At 54.2% G+C, this 24,697-nt stretch overlaps 11 protein-coding genes across 11 annotated transcripts; 7 read left to right on the forward strand and 4 right to left on the reverse strand.

Annotated features, from left to right (window-relative positions):
- Window positions 1-8: 8 nt before the first annotated feature.
- BO82DRAFT_385711 (Gfo/Idh/MocA family protein) lies at window positions 9-1,322 on the reverse strand (the record flags this gene model as incomplete). Its single annotated transcript, XM_025638195.1, has 3 exons — window positions 9-609; window positions 681-1,193; window positions 1,253-1,322. The coding sequence occupies 3 exons, from the start codon at window positions 1,320-1,322 to the stop codon at window positions 56-58; spliced, it is 1,137 nt and encodes a 378-aa protein (XP_025488780.1). The 3' UTR covers window positions 9-55.
- A 431-nt stretch (window positions 1,323-1,753) lies between these two features.
- BO82DRAFT_357145 (nitronate monooxygenase) lies at window positions 1,754-3,017 on the forward strand. The gene has a single exon (XM_025635935.1). It carries the CDS (start codon window positions 1,786-1,788, stop codon window positions 2,854-2,856), a length of 1,071 nt encoding a protein of 356 aa, XP_025488781.1. The 5' UTR covers window positions 1,754-1,785; the 3' UTR covers window positions 2,857-3,017.
- Window positions 3,018-3,126: 109 nt separating this feature from the next.
- BO82DRAFT_357146 (glycoside hydrolase family 15 protein) lies at window positions 3,127-5,538 on the forward strand. The gene has a single exon (XM_025635936.1). It carries the CDS (start codon window positions 3,288-3,290, stop codon window positions 5,397-5,399), a length of 2,112 nt encoding a protein of 703 aa, XP_025488782.1. The 5' UTR covers window positions 3,127-3,287; the 3' UTR covers window positions 5,400-5,538.
- Window positions 5,539-6,194: 656 nt separating this feature from the next.
- BO82DRAFT_290727 (uncharacterized protein) lies at window positions 6,195-6,996 on the forward strand (the record flags this gene model as incomplete). Its single annotated transcript, XM_025631699.1, has 2 exons — window positions 6,195-6,712; window positions 6,777-6,996. The coding sequence occupies 2 exons, from the start codon at window positions 6,195-6,197 to the stop codon at window positions 6,994-6,996; spliced, it is 738 nt and encodes a 245-aa protein (XP_025488783.1).
- A 394-nt stretch (window positions 6,997-7,390) lies between these two features.
- Window positions 7,391-9,893, forward strand: BO82DRAFT_385715 (class I SAM-dependent methyltransferase). The gene is made up of 3 exons (XM_025638196.1): window positions 7,391-8,495; window positions 8,837-8,889; window positions 9,826-9,893. The coding sequence occupies exons 1-3, from the start codon at window positions 7,536-7,538 to the stop codon at window positions 9,878-9,880; spliced, it is 1,068 nt and encodes a 355-aa protein (XP_025488784.1). The 5' UTR covers window positions 7,391-7,535; the 3' UTR covers window positions 9,881-9,893.
- Window positions 9,894-10,179: 286 nt separating this feature from the next.
- Window positions 10,180-11,711, reverse strand: BO82DRAFT_385716 (acyl-CoA desaturase; the record flags this gene model as incomplete). Its single annotated transcript, XM_025638197.1, has 2 exons — window positions 10,180-11,427; window positions 11,489-11,711. The coding sequence occupies 2 exons, from the start codon at window positions 11,709-11,711 to the stop codon at window positions 10,427-10,429; spliced, it is 1,224 nt and encodes a 407-aa protein (XP_025488785.1). The 3' UTR covers window positions 10,180-10,426.
- Window positions 11,712-12,220: 509 nt separating this feature from the next.
- On the forward strand, window positions 12,221-13,166 carry BO82DRAFT_434825 (uncharacterized protein; the record flags this gene model as incomplete). The annotated part of the gene is made up of 2 exons (XM_025640971.1): window positions 12,221-12,328; window positions 12,399-13,166. 2 exons carry the CDS (start codon window positions 12,221-12,223, stop codon window positions 13,164-13,166), a joined length of 876 nt encoding a protein of 291 aa, XP_025488786.1.
- Window positions 13,167-13,219: 53 nt separating this feature from the next.
- On the reverse strand, window positions 13,220-14,328 carry BO82DRAFT_357148 (MFS general substrate transporter). Its single transcript, XM_025635937.1, has one exon. The coding sequence runs from the start codon at window positions 14,243-14,245 to the stop codon at window positions 13,310-13,312; it is 936 nt and encodes a 311-aa protein (XP_025488787.1). The 5' UTR covers window positions 14,246-14,328; the 3' UTR covers window positions 13,220-13,309.
- A 2,699-nt stretch (window positions 14,329-17,027) lies between these two features.
- BO82DRAFT_290880 (uncharacterized protein) lies at window positions 17,028-18,869 on the reverse strand (the record flags this gene model as incomplete). Its single annotated transcript, XM_025631705.1, has 1 exon — window positions 17,028-18,869. The coding sequence occupies one exon, from the start codon at window positions 18,867-18,869 to the stop codon at window positions 17,028-17,030; it is 1,842 nt and encodes a 613-aa protein (XP_025488788.1).
- A 2,062-nt stretch (window positions 18,870-20,931) lies between these two features.
- On the forward strand, window positions 20,932-21,099 carry BO82DRAFT_249724 (uncharacterized protein; the record flags this gene model as incomplete). The annotated part of the gene is made up of 1 exon (XM_025630864.1): window positions 20,932-21,099. A coding segment is annotated over one exon (168 nt), but the record flags the coding sequence as incomplete, so codon positions are not given.
- A 2,412-nt stretch (window positions 21,100-23,511) lies between these two features.
- On the forward strand, window positions 23,512-24,612 carry BO82DRAFT_357151 (uncharacterized protein). The gene has a single exon (XM_025635938.1). The coding sequence runs from the start codon at window positions 23,629-23,631 to the stop codon at window positions 24,523-24,525; it is 897 nt and encodes a 298-aa protein (XP_025488790.1). The 5' UTR covers window positions 23,512-23,628; the 3' UTR covers window positions 24,526-24,612.
- Window positions 24,613-24,697: the final 85 nt, after the last annotated feature.

The following is a 24,697-nucleotide window of genomic DNA, read 5'->3' on the forward strand; positions in this document are numbered from 1 at the left end:
GACAATAAGTGGATGACAGGACTGGAGGATGTAACACCGGAGAATACAAGGCTGGCTACAGCGCCAAAGGGTACAGCACACTCTCCAGCTCTTCCCCAAACCACAATCCATTCTCCTTTCTGACCTGGTCCATAATCTTCATGGTGGCCAGGCTCTCTTTCCAGCTCATGATCTCACTCTCCAATCTCCCACTCCGTACACATCTCGCCACCTCATCTGCTTCATATGCTAAACCATAGACCTGGTCTGGCATATGGTTGAGAATCTCTTTCCCCACCATGCCCGTACTACCAAATCCTTGTTCTCTTGCCACAACCCGTAGTCTCAACGGTCGCCATGGCCAGCCAAAGACTTGGATCTCCCCTTTGTCGCCTTGCACACGGACGCAGGGTGTACTGCCATCTGCATCGGTCGCACAGCGAAGAGACGAGGCGACGATGGCGTGAATCTCTTGGTCGTCTTTCTCGGTCGAGAATCGTAGCAGAATGGTTGTCGTCTCGTCGACCCCGGTGCTTCGGTTCTTGGTCATTGCTGAGGCCACCGAGCGCGGTGCATAGTCTCTCCGTGGGCCCAGCGCCTGCAATACCCAGTTCAGGGAGTAGATCCCCACTAGAAGCAGCAAACCCGACCAGTGTTAGCATGGACCCAGCCTCCCGCGTGTGTTCGGGCTGAACACCTACAATCCAGCAATCCCCCTCCAGCCAAGTCCAACGTCACCAGTCGATCCCCCGTCGGGAAATGACGTTCAACCTCCATCCCCATCCCATTGTCGGCCCACACCCGATTAACCTTCCCAACCTCGCCGAGGACCTCGCGGAATGCATAGCCGATGGGTTGGAATCGCGTCCACAAGCCCTCCATCACGAACAACCGCTTCGCCGCGGCTGTGTTCACGAGGGCGTTGCATTGTTCCGCATTGACGGTAATTGGCTTCTCGATCAGAACATGCTTTCCGGCTTCGAGGGCCATCATGGCATTCTGGTAGTGGTGGGAATGTGGCGTAGCGACGTAGACCGCCTCACATGGGGTCGATAGAAGGGCGGAGTAGGAGCCATACGGGATAACGTGTTTTGGCGCCTGAATTTTGTCCAGGAAAGCGCAAGCGGTGGAGAGAGAGGTGGAGGATGCCACGCCAGTCAGGGTGTGGTTGATAGGTGAGCAAGGGCGTGGGTGGAGAAGATCGAGGGCGAACTCTACGACCATGGATCAGCCTGTATTTTCCATCTTAGAGGAAATTGAGACGGGCACCCACTTTCTGCGATTCGACCGGTTGAGAGAATACCCCAGGTCAGAGTCAAGGAGGGCTGGTCTTGTGGATTCATGATAGGGGGAGTAAGTAGTCCTTGCCCGCCAAACGGTAGCGTAGATAAGTTAGTAGCAGATGAGTTTATGTAGTGGTATCTGGGCAAGGCTGCGTCCGACCCGAAGAGCCTACAATCACCAATCGCCCGCTGAAATCGTTCTGCCCGGGCTCTTGGGAATGATCTTACCATGTATATGGCAATGAACTCGGGTCTCTGTGAAACAAGAAAACACATAAGTTAAAATGCTCTGTCAAGCCATGCACCTATGTACCTAGTACTGTGGTACTGTACTGTACAGTACTTTGCGGCAAGACTGCGGGTGGGGCGGCACCAGGGAGGATTTTCGATTGGTGGGAGGCCCAACTCCGCAAACTCCGCAATACCCGCACAAGGGGGAACGTCATCTTCCGGGCATGATCCTCCCTTGAACCTATATTTCCAACTTTTGGCACCACTGCGCAGACTATTCCGTACACTCACCATGGCCCGCCAGTATCGACTTACAACCACCCTCGCCCGCGCCTATCCCTGGGTGAAAAGCCCCTGGGTGGTCAGCGCGCCAATGCGGGTGATGGCAGGCCCGGCGTTGGCGGTCAGCGTCTCACAAGCGGGCGGCCTCGGCTTTCTAGGCCCTCGAGTGAAAACCCACGAGATGCTGTCCGATTTGCAAGACACTTCCGACCGTGTCAAAGCCCTGCAACATCAGCCATGGTCCGAGAGTTCCCTGCTTCCCATCGGCGTGGGGTTTCAGCTGTGGAGTGACGATCAGGAGATTGCCATCGCCGCGATTGAGCAATTCAAACCGTGTGCCGCTTGGTTATACGCCCCTCGCGACCCGCAACGCGACTACGATCTATGGTCGCGTCGGATTCGCACCGTCTCCGCTCAAACCCAGATCTGGATTCAGATCGGGACTCTGGCGGAGGCCAGGGAGCTGCTGCGAGGCCAGGAATTGCCCGACGTGATTGTCGTACAGGGGGCGGAGGCAGGAGGCCACGGTCGGGCCCACGATGGACTAGGGTTGATCACGCTTCTCCCCGAGGTCGCCGATTTGGTGGCCGGTCGGATCCCTCTCTTCGCAGCGGGAGGCATTGCGGATGGGCGCGGTGCTGCGGCGGCTCTCTGTCTAGGAGCGTCCGGGGTGGTGATGGGGACCCGATTCCTGGCCGCTGAAGAAGCCCGCATCAGTGCCGGATACCAGCAGGCAATTGTGCGCGCCAGCGACGGGGCCACCTCGACAACCAAGACCTTGCTGTACAACCATCTACGTGGCACGATGGGCTGGCCAGCGGAGTACAGCCCCCGAACCATCATCAACCAGTCCTTCATCGAACATCAGCAGGGGCGCCCGTTCGAGGAGCTGAAGGCACTTCACGATCAAGCCCTCCAGGCGGGCGACAGTGGCTGGGGGCCAGCTGGTCGACTGGCCACCTACGCTGGAGCATCCATTGGCTTAATCCACGAGGTGCAGGGTGCCCCCACCATTATCAAGCAGGTGCAAGAAGAGGTCCAAGCGAGGTTATCGGGGGATGGGGGTGCAGACAAATATTAGATGGTTGGTCCGGGTGGATTGGAAAACCACCCACTACAGCAGTGTATGTGCAATCAATAAGTACGTTAAGTGATAAATAACGGGTAAGTCAGCAGCAGCAGCAGCAGCATCAGTAGCAGTAGTTGATTGATTGATTATTTGTTTGTTTGTTTGTGGGGGAAATCTAGAGGGGAAGGGAAATTGGGGAATACGGGGTGGTGACGTCACTCCTCCTTCCTTCCTTCTTTCTCTCTGTCTCTCTCTCTCCCTCCCCCACCCCCCAATCCCCCATCCCATTACAACTTCACCTCTCTCCATTGCTCAGATACGATTCACTTCTTCTTCATCATCATCATCATCATCATCATCATCGCCACCAGCAAAACCCCCCAGGTCACATGCAAGGCGACAAAGAATATTGTGGCCTCGAAGATTATGGCCTGGTGGGCGACATGCACACCTGTGCCCTGGTCAGCAAGAATGGCAGCATCGACTCCATGTGCTGGCCGGTCTTTGATTCGCCCTCCATCTTCTGTCGCATTCTCGACAAAACCAAGGGCGGCCACTTCTCCATCACTCCCAGTCGTGGGCTGCACAACCCCTTAAGCAAGCAGCGCTATCGCCCCTACACCAATATGCTCGAGACCCGTTGGATCCATGATGAGGGGGTCATCAATATCCTCGACTATTTCCCCATCACCAAGCCCAAGTCGCCTGTCGTGGGAAGTCAAGAGCTGCCCGAATGGTGCCATTGCAATCAGCCCAATCTCGCCGGTCAACCCCAGCATGCGTGTCGTTCCGGTCTGATCCGCAAGGCGGAATGTGTGCGGGGCGAGATGGACATCGAGATCGAGCTCTTTCCCGCCTTCAACTATGCCCGGGACTCTCACGCCGCTCAGTTGTCGCGGGGAGATGGGGTTCATCGGGCCCACTTTCAGTCCGCAGCCCAGCGACTCGAGGTCAGTCTGCTGGTGGATGCGGGGGAATTGGCCGCGGACGCGCGATTGAGGCCGGAACTTCAACTGACGGAGCGACCGGGTCACCTGGGTCCTGGTTTGGTCGGCAAGGTCACCTTAAGAGAAGGCCAGTCGATCACAGTCCTCCTTCATGATCAGGAGGCAATCACCTCCAGTGCCTTGGTGTTGGCCCCGGAGCTGAGACGGATGGAGCGCACGACGGGCGACTTCTGGTCCGACTGGACCAGCAAATGTACTTTCCGTGGACATTACCGCGAACAAGTGGAGCGAAGCTTGTTGGTGCTCAAACTACTCACCTACAAACCCACCGGCGCAATCGTGGCGGCACCGACGTTTTCCCTCCCCGAGCACATTGGGGGCAGTCGCAATTGGGACTATCGCTACTCGTGGGTGCGCGACGCGGCTTTCACGGTCTACGTCTTTTTGAAGAACGGCTACCCCGAGGAGGCAGAATCGTACATCAACTTCATCTTCGATCGCATTTTTCCCCCCCTGTCCCAGAGCGCCAAGCCCGGGGATCCGTTCTTGCCCATCATGGTCACCATTCACGGCGAACGGGAAATCCCCGAGATGGAACTTGATCATCTTGAGGGATATCGGGGAAGCCGACCGGTCCGAATTGGCAACGGGGCGGCCACCCATATCCAGCTCGACATTTACGGGGAGCTGATGGACAGCATCTACCTATACAACAAGCATGCCGCCGACATCTCCTACGACCACTGGCTTGCGATCCGTCGCATGGTCGACTTCGTGATTGAGGTTCGCCATCAACCCGATCAGTCCATCTGGGAAGTCCGCGGATCTCCGCAGAACTTTGTTTATTCCAAGATTATGCTGTGGGTCGCGCTCGACCGCGGCATTCGACTGGCGGAGAAACGCTCGAATTTACCCTGTCCCGGACGCGCCCGGTGGGTACAGGAGCGAGACGACTTGTACGACGAGATCATGACCAAGGGGTACAACGCGGAAAAAGGATTCTTCTGCATGAGCTACGAGAACCGAGATGCATTGGATGCGGCGGTGCTCATTGCTCCGCTCGTCTTCTTCATCGCTCCAAACGACCCTCGTCTCTTGAGCACGATTCAGAAGATCATGGAGCCTCCGGCCCGGGGAGGATTGAGTGTAGCCAACATGGTATCGCGATACGACACTGGAAAAATTGATGATGGTGAGTGTATCCATTCAGTGCGTACGGGTCTCACTGCGGTACTGACATGCACAATAGGAGTTGGGGGAAACGAGGGTGCATTCTTGATGGTGACCTTTTGGCTTGTTGAAGCGATGATGCGCGTACGTACCACCTTCCTGATGTTTGCTTCTGCCTTCCGCTCGTCATCTAATCCGGCCGCGCTGTACATCCAGGCTGCCCGATCTAAGGAGTATCTGCCTCATAATCAATTCTTCAAGCAGCTGCGGAGAACGGCCACTTCACAGTTCGACAGTATTCTGTCATTTGCAAACCACCTGGGCATGTTCTCGGAAGAGGTAGCCTCATCCGGGGAGCAGATTGGTAACATGCCGCAAGCATTCAGTCACCTCGCCTGCGTCAGTGCCGCGATGAACCTAGGGGGAGGGGAGAAATAAAAGATATCGGATAGGATACAGCATACAGCATACACGTTCTCTGTGTCGACATAAATGTAGTTACCAGAAGTCTTGTAGAGATCAAACAATTTCAGAACCCAAAGCAGGCTGCGTTGCGTCTTAGCCTAGTGACCTGATCCATGTCAGCTTGCCATTGTTGATGCGAGTTTTTTTCTTCCTCGATCTCGATCCACTCGCGTTCGGAGGTCATCGCATAGGTGGAAAGAGCAAAGCTGACTCCCACATATGTCGACTTTCATAACCACACACTAGCAAGAGAGTAAAGGGGTTCTATTACAGTGATTTGCACAGTGAGCTTGCAACCGTTCCATGGCGTCTCACATTGACGGCGTGTCGGACAGCATCTTTACGAGGTTTGTGACACCAGTACACCCGGAAAAAGTCACTGCACTTCGCTTTTCCAGCCCAAACACGAGCTGAGGGATATCATCGTCATCTTAGTCATGTTTGTTTGGGCGTTTCTGAGGGACCTTTCACAACATGGCCCGGAGCTGACAATGGAACGCCCACTTTGACTGGGCTTTGTTTCCTAGACAATATATTCAGCTTGTTTCTCTATCCTGCCACGTTGTTAGTCAGAACTGGATAACGTCCTTCGCCAGATCCCTGATCCCTGATCTCTGAGAGAGGCTGCACATGATATCTGCTGCAGATGGCACTGTAAGATGGGCCAATATATTTAAAAGGCTGATGACCGCCGGCCCAGCTCTTCCACTCGAAGTAGACCCAAGCGTTGCGGAAACAAGCATATCACCCTCACCTAAGATATTCAGCATGGACGGTTTCGATGTGACTAAGGCGCCGGAAGCCTACCACGGCGTCAAACCCATCGCGGACCTCTTCGTCCTCGGGATGGGGCTAGGCTGGACAGTCAACTACATCGGCATGGTGCACGTCTCCTTCCGCGACAAGACCTATGCGATGGCAATCATACCTCTCTGCGCCAACATTGCCTGGGAAGCCGTGTTCGGGCTGATTTACCCCTCGAAAAGCCTCCTTGAACAGGGAGTCTTCCTCGTGGGCCTGGCCGTCAACTTCGCCATCATCTACGCCGCCATCAAACACGCCCCCAACGAATGGGACCATGCGCTGCTCGTCCAGCGCAACCTCCCGCTCATCTTCCTCATCGGCATCATGGTCTTCCTGACCGGATTCCTGGCCCTGTCGCGCGAGATTAGCCCGTCCCTGGCCTACTCCTGGGGGGCGGTCTTCTGCCAGCTGGCGCTGAGTGCTGGTGCGCTCTGCCAGTTGATCAGCCGAGGCAGTGTTCGCGGCGCCTCGTATACCCTGTGGTAAGCACCATTGCCGTCACGGATTTGCCCATGCGGTCTGGCAGCGACGTACTGACAGGCTCAGGCTCTCTCGCTTCCTCGGGTCCTGTTGCACGGTGGTCTTCGCTGGGCTGCGGTGGCGGTACTGGCCGGAGTCATTTGCGTGGCTGAACCGTCCCCTGGTGCTGTGGAGTCTGGCGGTGTTCCTGCTCCTCGATGTCTCGTATGGGTTCTGTTATTGGTACGTTCAGCGTTGGGAGCAAGTGCAGTTAGTAAAAGGCGGTGGGGGGTGGAAAAGTGAATAACTGCTGGTAGGTTTGGGCCCGGGCATGTTGTTGCTTATTTTCTGCTATTGCTAGAAGATGGGCCCTATAGTGAGTATACGGTGGCAAACAATACCTACGTGTAGTATAGTACAATAGATATCAAGATCTGAAGATCAGGCAGAACCATTTAATAAATTAAACGAGAAATTAGAAACTAGACTGCCAAGACAGCAAGTTCTCACCGCCAGCATTGACTTAGCCTGGAGTAGTAGTACGAAAGTTGAGCTACTAAAGTACTTAGTACAGTACTTACTAACTGCATCCTACATAGTCTATGCTCTAGCATCGGTCCGGAAAAGACCGATGTCCGTACTGATTCCACATTCCACCCGGCACGTGGCAAGATTCATGGCATGATGCTAAATCCCTTGGCCCAAAGTTTCACTCAACGTGGGCTCTCTCTCTACTGAACTTCTCAGGAATAAAAAGGGGGCGGATAAACGGATAAACACTGAAAAGGGAATAGAATTCAGAAACGAATCAGAAAATAAAGGTCGATACAGGAATCATTGACCGCCATGGCTCATCGTGCAACTGCCAGTCCCATCGAAGTGGACATGAAGGAGGAGCATTCGGGGGCTGGAGAGGGAAATGAGTCCTCCTCCTCAACCACCTCGCTAAGCTCGAGCGTGCTGAAGTATGAATACCGGCATGGACGGCGGTATCACGCCTATCAATCGGGCAGCTACCCATTTCCCAACGATCAGCCGGAACAGGACCGGCTGGACATGATCCACCATGTCTTCTACCGACTGCTGAGCCAACGCCTGTACCTGGCGCCCATCGACCCCAGTGGACTGCGGATGCTCGACATCGGCACGGGCACGGGCGTGTGGGCGATCCAGATGGGCGACGAGAACCCGACCATCGCCAAGATTGTGGGCAATGACCTGAGTCCCATTCAGCCCGCCTGGGTGCCACCCAACGTGCATTTCGTCGTCGACGACATCGAGAAGGACTGGGTGGGGAACAAGCCCTACGACTACATCCACTGTCGCTACATGGCCGGGTCCATCCGCGACTGGCCCCGGCTGATCCAGCAGTGCTATGACAATCTGGCGCCCGGGGGTTGGCTGGAACTTCAGGAATCGGCCAACACGCTGTATTCCGAGGATGGGAGTCTAAAACCCGATAGCTGGATGGTGAAGATGATGGAGGGGCTCATCGAGGCCGGGGACAAAATCGGGCAGACCCTGGACCCGGCTCCCTCCTTTGAGGGTTGGGTCCGCGAGGCGGGCTTCACCAACGTACAGAAGCACGAATTTAAACTTCCCATTGGACCGTGGCCCAAGGATGCGCGGTTGAAGGAATGTGGGAGCTTTATGCGGGTCAATTTCATCGAGGGGGTCGAGGGGTTCACCGCGCAGCTCTTCATCGATGTGCTGGGCTGGACGCAGGAAGATGTCGATGCTCTGAACGCCGGGGTCCGGGCTGAGGCTCTAAAGGGAGCGGTCCACCCCATTTTCGATTTCTTGGTGGTGACCGCACAAAAGCCCTTAACTGCTTGAGCTGTTTGTGGAGTAGGTCCAGCGGAGGAGGCGGCATGTAATTCAAGACCGGAAGGATAGACGCAAAGCTGTTATGTATATAAACCGCGATTGAATATTTCATCTTTCTTCCCCCGCTATTGTTGGATGGACCTATGGAGCTATCCCCAGCCCTTCCTGGCGAAGAATGCGACCGTCCACTAATGTTCTTCGCAAGCTTTCCTCGTGAATTGAGCCTCATTGGATCGTGAACGACCCGATCATGGGCGGTGTGGACTCGTGGGCTCGTTATTTATTATAGGCCCATCCGCGAAACCCACCACCTTGCCGAGGCAGCGCAGGAGTCCATCACCTGGCCGAACTTGGACCTTATCTTGCTTGCTGTGTGAGACTATTCGGGATTTGCTCGGGGTTGGATCGGCCTTGCTCGGTAGCATTCTCTTTCGCTCCCTCTGGATAGCCGAGGCACCGACAGCCCTCCGCGGCACACAGCCTCTTGGCACTGTTCACAAATCAAACAACAACCCATGCGTGTTTGAGGTGGGCTACAGGTCACCTCAAAGGTCCAGCGGCTCAGCATGGCTCTGGAGCACTCAGCGCAACATCGCAAGAGATTGCTTCCCTCTTCGGCCGGATATCATACTGATTCAACGAGGTCTGGAGGGGATCAACGGCCAAATCATCGCTGTACGCGAGTCGCGTCAGGTAGAGCTCGCTTTCCAACGCACAGACCTTAGCATTCAGGCGTGTAATCTCCTCGTCTTTCTCTTGGTGTGCCTTCATCAGGTCGGCGTGTTTCTGCTGTAGTTTCCGGTGGTGGCAGGATAAAACCCGGAAGCTCTTCTCCAATTCGCGCGGAGTGAGGGTGGACGGGCTGCGCGGTCGTGACGCAGTGGGCTGTGATACTGTCAGTATAGTTTAGACCGTATCGTGATACAGGAAGGAGGCCTCATACTGGAGCTGTTTTTCGAATATTTTTTGAGCTTCGTTGCTCCGAACCGTGGGGGTGGCATGATGTGCAGCTCGGCACATTGCCTCGGTTTGTAGTTCCTTTGCTGTGAGCACATTCCGAGCTTATACGTAGCGGTTGTAACACCGTCTCTGACAAGCACGATATTTGCGAATGTGTGTCAGACGGTGTGCTCGCGAGACTTCTGCTGATATCGGATCCCTAGAAGAACTGTTAATCCGCCATCCCAGCAGACCGTTAGTCGGCTTCACTAGGAGGTGACTGACCTGACTCACGGGACTCAGCAGGGCACCCTGTGCTACCGATCTCGCAACTGCAAAATCCATGCTTGGCTCCACCTAAATTGAGCAGATGTCGGGTAACAAGAGGTGGTGATCGTGCTTCCGGGGAGAGATGTCACACATAGAATAGCCTTCCACTCTGAACTCGTGGGATCATATATATAAACCGTTCTAAGACGAACTTGGTCCTTGCGTCATCCAGAATAACCTAGTTAGTTAGGGAAGTTGGTGCAGCACGGAAAGTTCTCGAGCGTCTAAACTCGGAGAGAATATCGCGCATGGCCCCACAACGGGCAGACACCTCCATGCGGGTATTGCGGGCAAGCCGGCCCGCAGAACAAGGGCACAACAGTAGCAGGGTCTCGAGAGGCAAATGAAAAGGTGTGAATTCTAATTGCATAGGAGAATCGACTGTTTCTGTGAAGGGATACGCAAATGCTTGACAACCAAGGCACACTAATATCTCACTGACATCATTCTGATAATTGCTGTTCATTAGACCGCTACATCACCTCAGTACCTCCATTCGAAACCTGATGCCTTGATGTCTATGGTTTCTTTCCATCCAGCGCGGTCTTTTCTAAGCAGGGCAGATACACAGAAACCAACCGCAACCTCATCGAACATACAATCGTGCACGGCGTTCAACATAATCAGATCCAATCACCTCCTTATTTTGTCTCCTCCACCAGCCGGGCATATCTCATTCCGCAAAGCAGGTTCTCCGCTCCGTTCGAGTGGGCATAGACTCCCCCAAAGAATTGCTCGGTGGCGTCTTTCCCCACGTAGCTAAGAATGATCTTGGTGCCACCCGGATGCTGATGTACGAACGGAGCTACATCGTAGATCACCCCCTTGAGACAGATCAAATGGTGACCGCCGCTCGCTCTCTCGGTATACTCTGCCCAGCTCAGCAGCGGCAGGTCATCCACTGGGGTCCCCCAGCTGATCCCCTTGCCCTCCCGGTTCAACTTCTTCATCTTCTGCTGATGCGCGCCCATGCTGACCTCGTTGTCAGGGAACTGCTTCAGGTCGGAGGTCATCCCGAACAAGGACAGAATGTAGATCGTCCACTTCGGGGGATCGTAGTGGTACCAGCGCACTCCGCTGCGGTAGTCCATGGGGAATTCGTGGTGGTAGTTGTGGTAGCCCTCGCCTCCGGTCAGGAAGGAGGTGATGACGCTGTCGCGCGGCGAGTGTCGGTCGGAGTAGGTCTGATCCCCAAGACTGTGGGCGATGGAGTTGATGAAGAAGGTGCTTTGTTGCACAATGAACATCCGGATGGCCCCTGCATAGACCAGGCCGCCCCACCAGTCGCCCCAGAGCAACCCCGCGAAGACCGTGGGTAAGATGAACGCGGTGAGCACAAACAGCGACATGTAGTTGCGCCGCTGCCACATCACGATCTTGTCGTTCTTGAGGTCGGACACGTCGGTGCGCCCCGTGAGGCTGCGGTCCTGCGTGAAGATGATCCACCCAAAGTGGGCATAGAACAGGCCCTTGTGCACGCTGTACGGATCCTGATCCGTATCCGTGAAGCGGTGGTGAGCACGATGGTCACGCGCCCACGTGTAGGCATTGCCTTCGCCGACGGATGCTGCGAAGAAAGCGAGGAAGAACCGTGTTACTGCTGTCGCCGTGTAGGCGCGGTGGGACCAGAGCCGATGGTAGCCTGTCTGTAGGTTAGCTTTGCATGGTCTCCCAGTCAATGGACAATGGAAGTGCTGACACACCTGCTGAAAGACTGATCCCACTGATGAAATAGTAGACGATCATGAGGATGGCCGTCTTTTTGTGTAAGGCAACCTGGGTGGCTCCAATGAACCCGAGTAGAGGGATACCCCAGATGATGAACATTCGGAACCACTCCAGGCGTTTGAACCAATGAATCTCACTCAGTGGCTGAGCCGGAGGCTCTTTCCTCTCGGCCAGGACTTCTTTTTCTTGCAGCGTCATGTTGAGATTTGTGAGACGAGAATTGGCGTCAGTCGATCAGCAAGTCCTGTCGCTGCAGATCCTGGCCCCAATATTGGACTCGAGAGCGTTGCAGGTTATGTACAAGACTTGAGCCCAATCTCACGGACAAAACATCCCACAATCCGTCATTCCTGGGAGATACTTCGTGCAGGCTTCATCTGTCATGTCAACCGCTGCAAGGCTGTTTGGGGTGGCATCTGGCGAGATGGATCCTGTGATCCGCAAATCCTTCAATCCCCGAATCCTTTCCCTGCAACCAAAGAACGGCCAAATGATTCCTTCTCTCGGTCACGGAATCGTACGAGACGAAGATAGACGAAAATAGAGGCAAGGGCCTTTTCTAACTCAACGCTCGGCCTTCTGATTTTCACTCCTTCGATGTCGAAGCCAGACTATATTCAGCCCAGATTGTATCTTGTCCCATCACATATCCACCAAGTCCCGCACCCATTTCCACCAAAACACGGCATTTTGCCAACACAGCCACCATGATAGCCACCGAAGTAGCCGGTATAGTCGGCTCTCTAGCACCCAGCAAGGTTTTCCTCGTCGCATTTGCCGTACTGAACTGGAAATCTCTCCCCTTCGCATGGACGGTACGCCCACACGCGAGGCTACAAACACAATGCAGGCCATATAGCAATCCACTGACCCAAATCCATCCAGGCTCGTCTCGTCTACTGGTTCATCCGTGGCCTCTACGACCTCGCCCACCCGCCCAGCAACCCCAGCCCGCCCGTCGACCTGCAAGGCCAGCCAACCCACCCGATCTTCGCCGTCGGCACCACCACCTCCTACTGCTCCTTGCTCGAGACGGATTACAACTTCCATAAATCCAACAGCACCTACTACGCCGACCTTGACGCCTCGCGCATCACGCCCATGGCCTACTTCTATTGGCCCGGGCGCGAGAAAGTGGGCGCGGAGATCGATGCCGAACTCGCCGCCCAGGCCGCAGCAGCGGGGAGCCCGCCTCCGAAACGGGCACCGATCTTCATCGCCCTCGGCGGCGTGTACTGCAGTTTCAAGAAGGAGATCAAGCCGTTTGAGCGGTACGAGATGCGGTCGCAGGTGGTGGCCTGGGATCGGAAGTGGATATACGTGCTGACGCACTTTGTGAAGACGGGCAAGCGGAACAAGGATGGGAGCCACGTAGTCGCGGCGGTGGGCATGAGCAAGTACTGTGTGAAGAAGGGGAGACTGACGGTGCCCGTGGAGAGGTTGCTCGCCGCCGGGGGGAAGGTGCCTCCTAAGCCGGTGGCTGTGGTGGACAAGGCCAGTGCGAGCAGCGCCGATGCAAAGTTCGAGTTCACACCTTCAGGCAAGGTGGGAAGTGAGTGGACGTGGGAGCAGATCGAGGCGCAGCGGCTGCGAGGGTTGAAGTACTGCCAGTCCTTCATGGGGATTGATGATGATGTTTACGGAAGTTCATAGTACAACTGCTGGTTTTTCTCTTCAAGAATAAGATTAGAAGTTGAATCATAGACAGACGACCAGGAGGATATGGCATTAGTGCGTCTATTGTACTGTATGTATATATATGATTGTATGTATCGATTTCATTCTGTTACTCAACTCTACACCCCGGTGGCGTACTGGCTTCTCCTCCGCAACGCTGGACCGTAGATCCACAACAGAATCGGGGCGGGCACCCCGATCACGAACCCGACCAACGCAAGCACCGAATTCCCCCAGCCGTAGTGCAGCTTGTCGTAGAGATACGGGGCAAACAGCGGGAAAGTGAACCCCGCCAGCGAGCGCAACGACTGCGCCCCCGCACTCGCCGACGCAGCATAAGTCGGATACACATCCAAAGCATACAACTGCGTGCACTGCGTGCCATACTTGACCCCAATGGCAAACAGCGCAATGCCGATATCCGGCATGATCCAATGCAAATGATGCTGCGCACTCCAGCCATACCATAGCAGTCCGACGGGGACCATCAGGGCCCCTGGCAGCAGCAGCGGCAGGCGGAACTCGGGCTGGGCGGTGCCATTGTTGCCCGCCACCAAACGGCGGTAGACGATGCCAATCAGCATGGCGCAGGATTGGGTGCCAATGATGTACCCCACGGCCAACCCGAGATAGTTCAAGCCGGCGATGCTGATCGACTGGTGGTACTCGGTGGTCCAGAGCTCGGCAAAGGTCGCCAGCGCCAGGTAGACCAGCCCGAAGAGGTAGGAGATGTACAGGGTCAGCACCTGGAAGATAGGCTGCGTGGCCAGCAGGATATACGGCCGAGTGCAGGCCACCTGCAACTTCTTACGCAGACTCAGGTCATCGTCTTCCCATTTGGTGCGGAGGGAAGTGTTGCCTGTCTCCTGGCGTAGTCGGGCTGCTTTGCGTCCCAGCAGGACCGGAGCGTAGGTCTCTTGAAAGAAGAAGGTGGCGATTAGTTGAAACATGCCATCGGCGATGCTCACACTCCAGAAGGTCCAGCGCCAGGAGCTGTATTGAGTGATAAATCCGCCTAGCAGAGGGCCCAGGGTCGGTCCCAACAAAGTGACCATAGTGTAGATACTGACGGACAGTCCTCGTTCTTCTTTCCGCCACAGGTCACCCAGAATCCCGGAGGCGATTACACTTGCTGCACTGTGGACGTATCAGATCATGGACATTGTAAGCGAGGCCGAGCAAGGTATGGGACAACCCACCTTCCACCAAACCCAGCAAAGAAGCGACAGACAATCAGCTGGGGCCCTGTCTGTGCAAATCCACACGCGGTATTGAAGGCGAGATAGATCAGATTGAACCCCTGCAAGATGACGCGCCGCCCATAGACCTCGGACATTGGGGCGGAGAATAGGGGCCCGAAAGCGTAGGCCAAGAGGAAGATCGACAGGCTCATCGTTTGCTCGAAGGCATGGTGGATGTGCAGGTCTTTCGCGATAGTTCCCAAGGCGGGAGCGGTCATGGATGTGGAGATGGGCGAGATGAAGGCGAAGGTTGAGGCGATGGCTGTCATCCTCCATCGTATCTTGAACGACCAGTTCTTCGGGTTGTCGGGGTCATCTTCGCCGTCCCAGGTCACCTGGAGGTGTCAATAGCAGGTCGAGGAGTAGAATTGACGCTTGTTTGTGTCAAAACCAACAACCGACTCTAAATATAGCTCACCAGATTGATGTTCGAGTCTGTCTCGGAGGCTGGACATTCCTTGATCGGCGGTGCCTCTTTACTTTGGGCAGGGTCGGTCGCGGGGACTGGCCCTTGAGACTGGGAAGTCTCCATACTGCCACGGTCGGAAAAGTCTCAAATCTGGAGAAGTCAGACTGACAGGAAGCAAGAACAGATACAATGGAAAATAGGACTGTGGCACCGAGTGGGAAGCTACGCAGGGCGTGGCGACACCGAGCGGAAGGGGAGATTGATAGAGAGAGATGAGATGTTGTGGTGGTGGTGTTGTTGTTGTAGGGCCAGGATCGGTCTTGGCGTTCTCCCAACCCATTTTTGTCCCTGACCAGACAGAGCGACAAACTAAGCTGCGCTGGCCTCAACGGGCCAGTTGCTTCTAGACTGATCAGAAACTTCGTTAGATCCAGCGAAGTCCATCCTTGACCGTTGACCCCTCATCAGTTCCTACTCCGCAGCCCAAGAAAATGTTCTCCCCCTCACGCCCTCACGCCCTCACGCCTGTGCCCGTATTCCTGCATTCCTGCAATCCCCTATACCTAGCCCTCCTTCCTCTCCCCACCTCCAAACTCAGGCTTGAGGCTCAGTAGTTTAGCCCTGGTTGCATCCTTCACGCACTTTTTTCTGGCTCTGAGGAGGTCCGTAGTGTGTTCAAGTCTCCGATCCATGGAAAAAGCAACTCGCCGAGTCTTCGACCGGCGGGAATTTCCGCCGTCATGGTACAGTACAGTACTCGGCCATTGACGGCTTCCATCTCGAGTGACTCCATGCAACCACTAAATATCACCAACACCTTTGCAGACACCTCTCATCCATCTCGCAAATTATAACTACCTTTATATCCCCTGTTATAGCAGGCATGACAGGGAAATAGATAGAAAAGTCGGGCCGAGTAATTGCCGAAATCCGGAGCCCACTAGGGTTAGTCATCTCGACTGGCTCGGCTTTCGGCATTGCGTCTCCCCCGATCTGCTTTGTCTCATCGCAGAAATGTACAACAGTACATACGGAGAACTGTACTGCAGAACCACATGCTGCAAATTGCCTACATGAATTGTGAATCTGTACTAAACCATCGGTTAGTAGCCTCGGTTAGTAGCCTCGGTTAGTAGCCCAGTGAGCTCGCATTGCTGCACCGATGCACTAGATCCTTTTCTCGAACAACCCCCACGTGTAGTTAGCTGGGGTCCACCGTTGTTCACAGAGGATGTAACCCTTAGTACTTTGTGGCATGATAAGTTCTTCGCAAGATGGGACAATATTCTGATCATTTTTGTATTGTATTGTGATGAGAATCATTATCATAAGGAACGAGAAGCAATAATTCCGTGCTGTGTGGGAAGCGTACTGCACGGTCGGTCCGCGATGTATATTATATATACTGTCTCGCAGCAACGTCCGGGCTCAAAGATCCGTCCACACTGGCAGAGCATACCGTTTTCCGTCTGGAAAGATCAACCACCAGTCCACCACAGCGTCCGTGAAGACTCTAAATCGTGAAACCACCTCACTGGTCGATCGATTCTACAACCACAGGGCACTGAATGAAAAGTGATCAAACCTCATCCTTCCCGCAACATACCCACATTCCTGTGGACAAGGAAAACCATGCTCCACCCGCGCGATTCAGGCCCGGGCCAGCCAATTGACACTAATCAGCGATTGCGGAAGTGTTGGGATAGCATCCCTGCAAGATTCAAGGCTACAAGGCTCAAGCACATGGCTGGACAGACACCGGTCCTAGTCTGAGTCGCTAGCCCGCTAGTCTGGCTCTCATGCATTGCTCCACCAGCACGCGAGAGATTCTAGCCCCAAACGGGGAATTGGGGTTGACAGGGCCGGGCTATTTTGGGGATTTTGACGAGAACAAGCGCACGATATCTGGAGTGGGGGTGCAATCTCAACCCCAAGAGTGCTTGGACAAAGCTTGCTAACATAGTTTATTGGGTTTGAAAGGATTGACAATTTGGAATGCGAGGGAGAGGTGGGACGCGGCTATGCTGGGTGGGGCGGCCTGAGGCCCACCTCTAGCCGATCGTGCTGGGGTGGGACTTTGTGTAGCCAAAAAAAAAAAAGAAAAGAAAAGAAAAGAATGGAGTTAATGTGTTGGAAATATTGGATATAATAAATTCAAGAGACGGTGGATTTTAGAGAATGTGGCATTCAGAGATTAGCGATCGGCTTGAGCTGAGAAAGGTAAGCATCCTCACGATGAGTATCGCCATGGATGCTGCTGGCATCGAATCCGGGGAATGCTTCCTCTCCGAGGTCATCAATCACCTCGCGTACCTGAATCGCCAGAGCATTGCGGGTCGCCCGAAGTTGGCTCAGGGATCCTGATGATCGTGGGTCCAAAGCAATCAACAACGGTGGCAAAGATTTCAAAATATCCATCCCTGTGTCTCCGATCTCGAGAGCGGCAAACGACACCCCAACCAGGAGAACAAAGAACCCGATCGCAAACTGCCACAGAGGGACAGTATCGGGGATGTAGGTCCGCACCTGCATATACCAGGGCAGGAGATCAGAATAATAGCCACCAAAGCGCTCGTAGCGTAACCAGAAGGAGACCAAGGATGTGTACCAAGTGTACAGCGCCGGGACGAACCCAAGCGCCACCAGGATCTTCCAGCTTGCAACGACGTCTTGAGCCCGGACCTTCACCACTGATGCTGCCAATGCCTGCCGTTTCTTTTTAGCTGAAATCACCTTGGTTGTCACGAATACTGGCCAGAACAAAAGTAACCCAGGAAGGGTGCCGACGCTCAACACGAGCAAGCCCGCGAGCCGGTACAGTAGCGTAGCGAAGGCCACCAGCCATGGGCGATCGGTGATATTGCCCCATTCCACCTGGTGGTCCTTAATGCCCAACGCTCGAAGCTTGACATTATAATCCAAGACAGCCTTCTTGAGTCGCACCACTCGCGGGTCATCTCGGTATCTTGTGTACCCCTTGAGTAGCCGCCGGTTCCACTGCACCACCAATGGCAAGGGAAGCTTCTTGCCGATCGGCTTATACAGGCGTCTGGTGGCCTGGATCAATTGAAGGGTCTCATGGTCCGGGCTGGGCTGCGTAACCGCTGCGAGACCATCGTTAATCGTCTCCAGCAGGGAGCCGATGGCATTGCGCTTCTGTGCTCCCCCGGCTTCGTAGGCCTTGACCTGATCGGGATGAACATCGATGGGGTGGCCAAACTCAATGACCGCCCGCGATCGAAATTTATGGGCATGGAAGTAGTTCATGCCGCAAGGGATGATCGATAGACCACAGTTTGGATCCTGAGATAGGGCTCCGAGGGCCATGATGGCTACACCCGCCTTCAAGGGCAGCAGGTCCGAGCGGTCATGGCTGCCGCCCTCCGGGAAGATGCCGATGCACGCCCCCTGCGACAACTCTTGCCAGACGGAGGCAAACATGCGTTTCTGATCAATGTGCGGGGCTACTTTGAATTTCGTTCTTTTGCCCGTCGCTGGTGTCAGCAGAGCCATGGCGTGTGGAGTCTGGAACGGGGCTCGAAGCCGGAGCTCAGTCGGCCCTACGATCTCCTCAATGTACTGGCTTTCTGGCACTGCTTTGCCAATCTTGGGCAAGATGATGCTGCCTCCGACCATGAAGTCTGGCCCCGTGAAGTCAGTGTCAACTCCAGTGATGCGAGTCGGATCCCTCTCGGGCGAGGGAAGGTAGATGGTCCCCTGGCCCGGTCGGACATGGTCCATGGCGCGGGTGACGGGAAGATTCCCCAAGGCGCCCGCGATGGTGCCAATGTAGGGCTCGTGCAGTGATTTCTCCGCGATGAGGAAGGAGATACGGCGGTCAACATGCTTCTTCATCAGCTGCATCAAGACCAGCGAGTCGACGAATTGATTGGCGTGTGGCGCAGCCACCAGGATGACGGGTCCTTTGTTGGGGACGCGGAAGGAGTTGCGAGGCGAGACCTCCCGAAAAAAGACATCCAGCGTAACACTAAGAACGTGAAGTCCCAGGTCATACACCCAGGGGATCATTGGCTTAGCTCGTGCGGAGCTTCCCACTGGTTGCTGTGGGAGTCGACTCTCGTCATTCGTGATTGAATCGCGTAAGTCAGCATGATGGGAATTTGCGTGCGGCGGCTGACGGGGATCGTGATGGGCGGCCATGGCAGTGAAAACCGGCCTGCTTATTTCGTCAACAGGTAGGAGTCTCGTTCAGAAAGAAAATTTCGGGTGCGATCCGGCATAGCAAACATTGCCGAATTATTAGTGTTTGAGCGAATTGCAAGTGAGAGAGCTCGACAGGATTGCGCATCAGTATCCCACTGAGCCGCGATGGAGACATTAAGACACTAAGGCTGCTAACTACGCCCCAGCTGGATGCCTCCACTGCATCCTGCCAGTCTTGGAGCGGGTCCGGCGGGTTCAATCATTGGAGAAGGCGTATTTCCACGGAGGTTGGCAGGCGCTGGAAAATGTAACATCTTGAACTGTCGAATGATGGCCCAGAATCGATGTAGGTGCGAAGGACAGGAATCTCCGAGTGGCCGGTAGTTGACTTGGTCATTTCGGCTTAATAATGATCAGGGAGTCAGGATGCGAACTCAGGCATTTAGGAATGTGGTGTGCCCTGTGCGAGTCAGAAATTGGTCGATTTTAGCGTGTGACAGCCTCCAACTGGTGGGGCCTGATTGGGTGGCCGCGCAGCCTGTCCGGCAGGGTCCTTTCAAGTTCAGTTTCAACCTTTTGCAGCTGGGAAGGCGATAGCTTGTGGGTGCTATAGAAGTGGAGCGCCTAACCACCTTCGTCTTTCCCCCCACCTTCACTGTGAAGATATGTTCAAGTTCAGACTTAAGCTTCCGTTTTGGTATCAGACCAAGGGGGAATCTTAGTATAGACTGATATAGCCCAAGAAAATACGAGGAAGGCTGCATGGTGGTTTCCAAAAGGATGATCCTTCTATTTTTGGCTAGGCGGCATTCTGGCAGTCAGTCCGACTCGGTCGAATCCTCAACCCTATGTCGCAGGAAATGGGTGTGACTGCATAATGTGGTTAGCCCCCCATTGTTCTCGGATGGTTCCAGCAGAAGATCATGCTTCCTACACAACACTGGAGGCATGTTAAGGTATAACTACCCGCAAAGAGGTGTTTTGAGTTAAGGAAGTGGAAAGTAAGTGGATAGTAAAGTAATTATCAGCACTGGTAGAGCACTTAGAGGGAACGGGCCGGGAGATTAATCGGACGGGTGTGATTGGTGATCAGGTAGGTTTTATCTCCGCCAGCCAGTCCGGGATCCTTCCGCGGTCTAGAAGCCCTGAACCACTGGCAAGCTGATATTATGTTCCCTCCATTCTACACCTTTCTCTCTCACTACCTTACCTGTATGAGTGTGAGCATGCCCCATGAGGCTTGGAGGGGAGGGGTGAGATTGCACTTAGTAGGTATCGGTGGACTCAGGCTAAAGAGCGGGGTTTGCTTCGTCGCTTGGTTGGCATTGATGACCCCCTCAGTGGATTCTGCATTGGTTTGTGCATTCTGCCCGCAGCAACTCCAATGCCCGAACACTTCCCACGTGTAGGTGGAGCGAAGCATGCAGCTGGAATATAAATTGAGTTGTTAGCATGCCATTCCTACCCATGTACTCATACAGATCCGCAGACACACGCACTTGCAAGACACAATGGAACCGTTATCAAGCCCATTCCACACCTACGGTCAACCGACCGATTTCCCTGACCTCATGGATACCCTGCATTATGACGATATGGTTCCCGAGTTTGCTTGGGATGAGAGCTCATCCGTGGAAGGGCTGGAGAGCATCTCGAGTGAGGAGAGCCTGGTGTTCAACCTTGACCAAGCCGCCGACCTGCCGGTCATAACTTTAAAGTGAGTCAACCAGCAGCACCCCGTCCCTCAGCGCGCATTTTCTGACTTGCTCGCAACAGCTCAGAGCAACCACAGGACCAGGACCAACCATACGGCGACATTGACCCCCACCTCATGGCGGACTTCTACCAACAGGACGCAAACCAACTAGCCGAAATGCTTAATACTACCACACCGAAACCAAAGCCACAACAACCTCCCAAGAATTTTCAGTGCTGGGATCATGGCTGTAATGGCCGACACTTCTCCTCCAAAAGCAACCTCATCCGACACCAGAAGGAGAAATCCAAGACCACCAGCAATTTCACATGCCCCTTGTGCGCAGCAGTCTTCACCCGGAGCTCCGCGCGGGATACGCACCTGGCTCGTCAAAGCTGTAACCGCATCCGCCGATACTCCAACGGTCGACCACGACCCAGCCGACTTGCGGTTTTGAGCAACCCAGAGTTGGTACGGATTATAACCTAGCGGGGGGCGCATGGAAAGAGAAGAGTGGGAGGAAAAGTGAAGGTTACGGGTGGCTTGACCCGAGTCCGGACCATGGGATGTTGGACCGGCACTATGATATACCCCAAGACAATATATGATAGAGATAGAGACTAATTCTTTTACGAATTTATACAAATGATTGTTGCGTCCAGTACAGTGCGAAGGAGCTGATGGAACATGTTGAATCATTCTGTATTCCATCACTCGCAATAGTATCCCTACGCGGGCGACTAACTAATTCCCTCGCAATAGCTTATCAGATTCGCCCATGCGAAACCAGATTTATCTCAGCATTCGGGGATAGTCGGTCTCCTTTTCATCTTTAGCCTCCTAGACCTACATTTTCGCTCAAGGCAAAATCAGCCTCGTAAACAAGGTTCATGACAAACGGCCATGTGGACTGGTACACTAGACAGGGCCAGGCCGTGCAGCAGTCCCACCGCACTATTGTTGTAGCCATGTGGAGCTCTCCATCTGAAGGCGGTTGGCTCCCCAGGTAGTCTAGTTTCTACTGAATACAGCTGAGCGAGAATTGATCGTGCCAAGCGTGTTGCTTCCCCTTTTGCTGAATGTCGAGTTATTAGGTGGTGTATACGTCGGTTTGACCCGCTATCAGCGCTGTGCAGTGTCCACTTTGTCGATTACCCGGCCGAGACAACCTACACCGTCTATTCGATCTGATTCATGTTGGATTTTCGGTCCCACGAGGGATGTTGGGGGCTAAAGTCAATCACGGTTCATGAATCGTGCTTCAGCAACATCATTGGGCAGTGGCCCCGCATGCCCCATAACGCCGCATGAAGCTTGGCCGACATCGCCACCCGGATCTTGGCCGCTTGGGCTTTCTATGGACAAGACCCGATAAACTCATTTTTAGCCCAATGCGCCCGTCGATTTTACCTATGCTCTGAGACTAGCAATTATAGTCGAAGGCACAATTTATGGTATGGTCGGCGGTGAGGAGAGAGCGTGAGGTACGGTTTCCGAATAGTCCTGTTCACTCCCTCAAGACAGGTTTGAGATTGTACGCAGGAAGGACTGATAATTTTTCAGATATTGACCGTCTCGCAGGGATAAACAAGTCCGGTACTCTGTCAAGCGCACAGAGTATCAGGCTTTTCGTTACCATGTAGGTATGTTTTGATGGTCACCGCTTCGATATACTAGAGTGCTCGCCGTAACTATTTACACATTTAAGACGTACGGCCGATATATTCGCGACCATATAGCTTGAAAAGTCCAATCTCAGTGATGACAATCAAGCTTGTTCACGTCACAAGGGCAGTGCCTGACATGAAGATCGCCAGTGGAGAACAACGCTTTAAGTGTCGATCGACAGCACATAGGGCTGAACTGCATGGTGCGCTCGTGGCATAGATCTCATGCAGTGTACTGCACCTCGAGTAGACCGACGTTGAGCATCGGATCCTGTCGATCAGCCGGGGATTTAGGCAGAGATGAAATCAAGATTGACTTGAGACGTGACAAACATTACCGAGCATGAGCTCCAGCCTGTGAGTAGCCAGTGAAAGAGTATGCTGAGCACGTACCAAGGAAAGTAAGTATATCAATCCGGCCAAGATCTGTGCTTTGTGGCTGCCTGGACCCTGACTCGTCTCTGCCAAAGCTTGGGTTCAGGGGGGTGAATAGTATGAAGCTCCAGAGGAAGCCTTGAAAAGGCCGGTGTATGGTCGTGGCATAGGGCATGACAATGTTCGGGCATTTCTTGTCGCTTGAGGTATCTCTTCTTACTACCGCTCTGTTGCGTGTACAAAGAATGCAGGACTCGGATGACAACTACGAGTTACGGGGTTCCAGTCGTGGCAGTCAATTCATGTGAGCAAATCCGAACCCTAGAGACCAACGGCACTGTCATGTTTCGTACATGTACTACACATCTTCAGTCAATCAAGCAGATTGCATTTTGCAGCGCCTTGCACTTTTGCTCTTACTCAACGAAGTAATCAATAGCCTTATATTGTACTTCAAGGCAGGTATCACGTTGGCTGTTGCCAGACTCAGTGTGGCTAGAGCACGTACACCTAGAACTACGGGCTTAAGACTTATCTCGCCTTGTTAATGCCGATGAACAAGGGAATGATTCTTCTCACAATACTTGCGCCAAGACACATGGGATAAGTCATCAGCGGCAAACACCGTCCTGCATGTCAGACGATGAAGCCAAGTAAGGCCAGCCCCGGACTGATCCGGCCATCCCGCAATCCCGCAATCCATCCATCCATTGATCCATCCATCCCCGAATCCACGATTCCTCTCCTTCCTGCATCTCCAAGAATATGGTCGTCGTGGATAGCACTATATCCACCATACTCTGCAGCGTAATTCGTAGCTGTCTCACATCGACTATCCAACTTCATTGTAACCCCAATTCACCCAAACGAACTTTGTTCAATCATTATGCCAGGCACTCTTGTCGCGCGCAACACCACCGGCAAGGTGGGCATGTGGAATGGCACTCGCGACGGGGAAAACGCCTACATCGACCACGCCAACGGCTCGACCAACATCAAACCTCCGAAAGAAATCGATATCACCGTGACGGACCTCCGCTCAGTGTCGCCGCAGCCCACCCACGCCAGCAAAGGCTACCAGGTTGTCCGCCACACCACCTCCATCCGCCCAGAGCAGTTCCTCGCCGCCGCCGACACCGAGGAAGGCAAATTCACGATTGAAGCGCAGTACTACCCAGAAGTCCAGAAACTCGTCACCGAGGTCACCGGCGCCGCAACAGTGATCCCGTTCGGGTTCCGCGTGCGCCAGCAGAACCTGAATGCAAAGAACGTCTTCGCCGCCAAGTCCAAGGGGAGCTCTCTGGCTGTGGCGCACGTCGACCGCGACCTGGACAACGGGTTCTTGCGGCTGCAGAACGTCGTCGGTGCTGAGGAGGCCGAGCGCCTCGTGCGCACCCACCGGCGCTGGGCCTCCGTCAATGTGTGGCGGTCCATCGACCAGGCCGTCAAGCAGTGGCCGCTGCTACTGATTAACCACGAGAAGATCGAGGACTGGCATTATGACACACACATGGAACGCTTGTACACCATCAATGACCCCTCCGAGGCGGAGACCGGGGGCAAGGACCACGACACGGTGCTGAAGTTCGATCCGCGCTACGAGTACTACTTTGCCAGTGACCTGGACGTCGATGAGGCGTTGGTGTTCAGCTCTTTCGATACCGATGTGACCAAGGTCGTGCCGCATGGAGCGTTCTGGGATAATGACACTCCGGAAGATGCGCCGACGAGGCGGTCCATCGAGGCGAGGTCGTTTGTCTTTTGGGATCCGATTGAGGCGTGACCGTTTTATGTACTTAGCTATTCTTGATTCCCTGTTCCAAATGTGATCGACTGGTTTTACTTTTGGCTTTGGTTGGAAACATCTTGTCGCTTGGGAAGTGTTATTACCCGCGTTAAGTGTGAAGGCGATCTGGTAGCTGGAAGTGCATTCGAGTAAAGTATCAGTCCAGGTT

Source organism: Aspergillus uvarum, assembly GCF_003184745.1.
Source record: "Aspergillus uvarum CBS 121591 unplaced genomic scaffold BO82scaffold_54, whole genome shotgun sequence".
Classification (NCBI taxonomy): Eukaryota; Fungi; Ascomycota; class Eurotiomycetes; order Eurotiales; family Aspergillaceae; genus Aspergillus; species Aspergillus uvarum.